The sequence below is a fragment of the Benincasa hispida genome, chromosome 3 (assembly GCF_009727055.1).
Source record: "Benincasa hispida cultivar B227 chromosome 3, ASM972705v1, whole genome shotgun sequence".
NCBI classification, from domain to species: Eukaryota; Viridiplantae; Streptophyta; class Magnoliopsida; order Cucurbitales; family Cucurbitaceae; genus Benincasa; species Benincasa hispida.
Window position 1 is genome coordinate 39,558,734 of NC_052351.1, and position 4,463 is coordinate 39,563,196.

A 4,463-nucleotide genomic window follows, 5' to 3' on the forward strand; every position below is an offset into this window, starting at 1 on the left:
AAAGGTTAAGAAATGGAATATGATGCAATGTAAATTAAAGTGTGATGAACAATGATTAAAAAAATGATTAATTAAGAGAGTGAAAGTGGTTTAAGTTTAACTATAAAAATTAAAAAAAAAAAAAAGAAAAAAGAAAAAAGAAAAAGAAAAAGCAGAAAGATGAGATTTTTATTTAGAATTGGGTTAAATACAAACAGAGCTTCTTCTCTCTCCCCTGCTTTGAGATACCAAAAGCGCTTCGGACAATCCCTCCTTTGTCACTCATTGTACTCCAAAACGCCTTCCGACAATTCCATCTCTCTCTCTCTCTTTTTCATTGGCACAGAAAAGCTTATATATATATGTATATATATATTCACACCAAAAGAAAAAGATGCTTTCCTCTGCAACAATTGCTAAGCTCTAAAGCAAAACAGGGAGTCTCAAGTTTTGTGTAATGCCATAGCCACTTTCTCTCTTCTTTTGCTTATCACTTACTTATGGACTAATATATTCTGAAACCCATGTTATATTCTATACTATTTTGCTTTTTAATAATCTTTTTTTTCAAGATTTGGGTTTTTCCCGATTGTTTATTCTTATGATTTGCAGTTGGGTTTTGTGTTTTGTTGTGTCCTGTTACCTCTGTGCAATCCCTCTTCTTGGAAGGCGCTTTTTCAGCTCGAAACCTCGTCGTTTTGTATATCTTCTTCTGCCGGGCTTTTACTGCTTTCTCCTTTCACGTTCTTCGAGATTCAAACACTCACCATTGCTTTTTTAAAACGCATACTATATTTTGCAGGTGATTTTCGATTTTTGGGTCCTCTGCTTTTGAGTTTCCCGCTCTATGTTTTGTACAAAAACACTCTCTTTTCTTTTGGGTTTCTATTGTTTTGATCCATTGCGGAAATTGGGCTTTCTTTTTTCTTGTTATTCTTTCTTTATTTTTTATTTTTGATAGTGGGAATAGTGATTTTTGGTGGAATTCATTCTCTTTTTCCCAGCAAAAGTAAAAGATGAATGCCAGAGTCCGCGGCAGCATTCAAACCGTCAAAGTTCTTAATCATGACAAGGTGAATTTTGTTCGTTTCTTTTTCTTTTTCTTTCGCCTTTTCTAGTGAAACGTCTTATTGTTCCACTTTAGATTGCTTCTGCCCTGCATTTCGATTTATTTGGTTTTAGGCTTTCACTTACTTGATTATATTTGCCCAGTAAAATTCTTTCTGAAATGATTTTGGTATTCACACGACAGAAATGATTGTGATTCTTGTTCTTTCTGATGCATATTATGTTCATAAACTCTTGTGATTGTGTTTCTTTTGGTGAATTTGGATAGAAGGTGAAGAAGTTAGAGAGTGGGAGGAGCAAGACGATGGGGAATGACAAATCTGGGACTATCATAAATCGGCGCAAATTAAACAGAGAGAGAAAAATAGCATTGCTACAAGATGTAATTATGTCCTTCTTCAACTACCCATTTTAAGGGAAATGCCTGTGTCAAACATGTTTGATGGTCATGTAATTTTGGAATTTGCAGGTTGATAAGCTGAAGAAGAAGCTCAGACATGAAGAGAATGTTCACAAGGCATTAGAAAGAGCTTTTACTAGACCTTTAGGAGCTCTCCCTCGTCTTCCTCCATATCTTCCTCCTTATGTTAGTAAAATTTGCAAATTTCATACGTTTCATCCTCTTATCTCTCTTTTTCATTCTTTGTTCCTATTCTTCATAGAAAGAATGGAAAAGGGTTGGACTGAAACCACTTCAATTTTGAAAATTTATTTTTCCTCCCTTGTTGCAGATACTAGAACTTCTCGCTGAAGTAGCTGTTTTAGAGGAAGAGGTTGTTAGGCTAGAAGAACAGGTTGTGAATTTCAGACAAGGACTATATCAGGAAGCTGTGTATGTATCATCTTCTTCTAGGAATTCAGACATTTCCACAGACACAATGGAGCCTATCTCAACAAGAATTTCGAAGCATCGGAGAACGAAGTCGTATTGCCAAAATGAGTTTAATTCTGCAAGCTCAACAGCCAGGATGCAGCCTTCACTGGCCAGATGTTCTTCGAGTCGAAAGTTATTGTCGAACGACAACTTCTTTGATCGTAATGGTAACTGTTCTAACAGGTTTGCCAATGGGAAACATGTTCCTGGGAAATCGAGTTCCTTTTTATTTCTTCCAGAAGATGGACTGGGAAAAGAGAATCAATCATATGCAAATACTGTGAAAAATAGGCCATCTCCTGAAAAGAAAGTTGATAGAATTATAAGCCCATTGAAGAAGTCGCCTCTAAAGCAAGAGTTTTTGGAGAAGAACTCAAGTCCTATGAAGTCTCAGGTTTTTGCTTGTTACCATATTGAATTTGTCTTCACCTGAAAAAAATTTCAAATCACTTGACTTCCTTCTAATTTTTCCAGCTGGAGTTTAGATTGGAACGAGAAAGAGCAAAGGACAATTCATCTAATTTGTCTGATGATATAGAGGCTAGTTGCTCACCAAGCAAAATTTCTGAAGACATTGTGAAGTGTTTATCATCCATTTTCATAAGACTCAGTTCATCAAAAGACAAAGCTATGGACTCATCAGATACTCATACATCAAATGGACCTGCAGAGTTGCAAGATCCTTATGATGCTTTTTCAGATTTCAAACCTAGGAACATTGGTCCCTATAGACATCTCTGTGCAATTGAAGCCAGTTCCGTGGATCTTGACCGATCAACTAACGCAGTTTTTCTAATTCATAGGCTCAAGTAAGTTCTCTAGACGTCTCATTTCGTCTGAGAATTTTTTTTTATTTTATCTTAACGAAGCAATTCACTGCACAGAAACTTGTTCCGGAGACTTGCCTCGGTGAACTTGGCAGGTCTTAACCATCAGGAGAAGCTAGCTTTCTGGATCAACACCTACAATTCCTGCATGATGAACGTGAGTTACTAATGAACAATTTTATGTCCGGAGGATTGCAACATAAAAATCTTCATTAACTTGTTAATTAGAGGCCTCAATCAAGAAACTAAGGCACTGCATTTTGTGACTTCAGGCATTTTTAGAGCAGGGGATACCTGAGACTCATGAAAGAGTTGTAACATTGATGCAAAAGGTAAAATCAGTATGCTATCTTGTCTGTATTTGCACTATTTACCATCAAATGTTCATTACATTCAAACTGGGATGTTTTCTTCTCATCACAGGCAACAATTGTTGTGGGAGGACACCTTCTGAATGCAATAACAATTGAGCATTTCATCTTGAGACTTCCTTATCATCTGAAGTTCGTAAGTCTATCCTTTCCTACTCCATCGAACTTTTTAAAACTTCCCAACATTTCTTCTGAAGTCTTCCAAATTTTGTAAAGTGCAATGCTAACTACTTGTTGCTTTTTCGTCTATAAACTTCAGACCTGCCCAAAAGCAGTAAAGAACGACGAGATGAGAGCACGCAGTGTGTTTGGATTGGAATGTTCCGAACCTTTGATTACGTTTGCTCTCTGTTGCGGAAGCTGGTCGTCTCCCGCTGTAAGTATGCTACATTTGCACATGGTAGTTAGTTATGACATTGTTCATCTCAGTATAACTCTGCTAGGGATCTCTTACCAATAGGGATACTGTTTTTACTCATTTAACCACTCTGACATACATAGCAACTTTGATACTAAGTTTGATTTGAATCAAATTTCTGAAGTTGGGTTTTTACCGATCAATGACCTTGGTGTGAAATGAAGGTGAGAGTGTACACAGGATCTAAAGTTGAAGAGGAGTTAGAACTAGCAAAGAGGGAATATTTACAAGCAGCAGTTGGGATTTCAAAGACAAACAACAAATTGATGATTCCAAAGGTTTTGGATTGGTATTTACTTGACTTTGCAAAGGATTTGGAATCAATGTTGGATTGGGTTTGCTTGCAACTTCCAAATGAGCTGAGAATTGAAGCAGTTAAATGCCTTGAGAGGAAAGGAAGAGAGCCTCTCTCACAATTAGTACAAGTAATGCCATATAATTTCAGCTTCAGAATGCTCTTACACAGATGAAAGATTAACTATTTCATCTTTATTTATTTATTTATTTGGTTTGTGTTTTCAGTCCTTCAATCCTCAATGTTCTCTGAATGTTGAATGTGCTGCCGAGTTTATATACTAAACATAGAAGACACAGTTACAATATAGAATAAATATACATAGCATAGCTATAAACTTGGGGATTTGGGGCAGTTTATAGTTTTTACTTAACTTTTTTGGTTTTTGGTTATGATTTTATATTGATTATGGAAATTGGTGGAATAAAAGTTTAGTTCTGGGGAATAAATTTTAACATTTATTAATATAGCAAATTTATGACTCATTTTGCTTTGAATATCTAGATTTGGTAAGTTGGTTGTTTTTTTTTTGTAAGGAAGAGTTGATGCAGTACTAAACTTTGTTTTCTTTATAAGATATTCTGAGAACATTAACCAAATTTAAAAAGGAGAGATTTACCAAAAAAAAAAA

At 35.6% G+C, this 4,463-nt stretch overlaps 1 protein-coding gene across 7 annotated transcripts; it reads left to right on the forward strand.

Annotated features, from left to right (window-relative positions):
- Positions 1–221: 221 nt before the first annotated feature.
- LOC120074154 lies at positions 222–4,205 on the forward strand. Of its 7 annotated transcripts, none has more exons than XM_039027174.1 (11): positions 222–433; positions 592–1,052; positions 1,316–1,429; positions 1,517–1,633; positions 1,779–2,315; positions 2,396–2,730; positions 2,806–2,905; positions 3,021–3,080; positions 3,172–3,255; positions 3,379–3,495; positions 3,702–4,205. In XM_039027174.1, the coding sequence occupies exons 2-11, from the start codon at positions 996–998 to the stop codon at positions 4,005–4,007; spliced, it is 1,827 nt and encodes a 608-aa protein (XP_038883102.1). In that variant the 5' UTR covers positions 222–433; positions 592–995; the 3' UTR covers positions 4,008–4,205. The 7 variants fall into 7 exon arrangements, with proteins under 7 accessions (XP_038883102.1, XP_038883103.1, XP_038883107.1 ...); XM_039027175.1 differs by having other exon boundaries at positions 984–1,052; XM_039027179.1 differs by having other exon boundaries at positions 984–1,052; positions 1,319–1,429.
- The last annotated feature ends 258 nt before the right edge of the window (positions 4,206–4,463 follow it).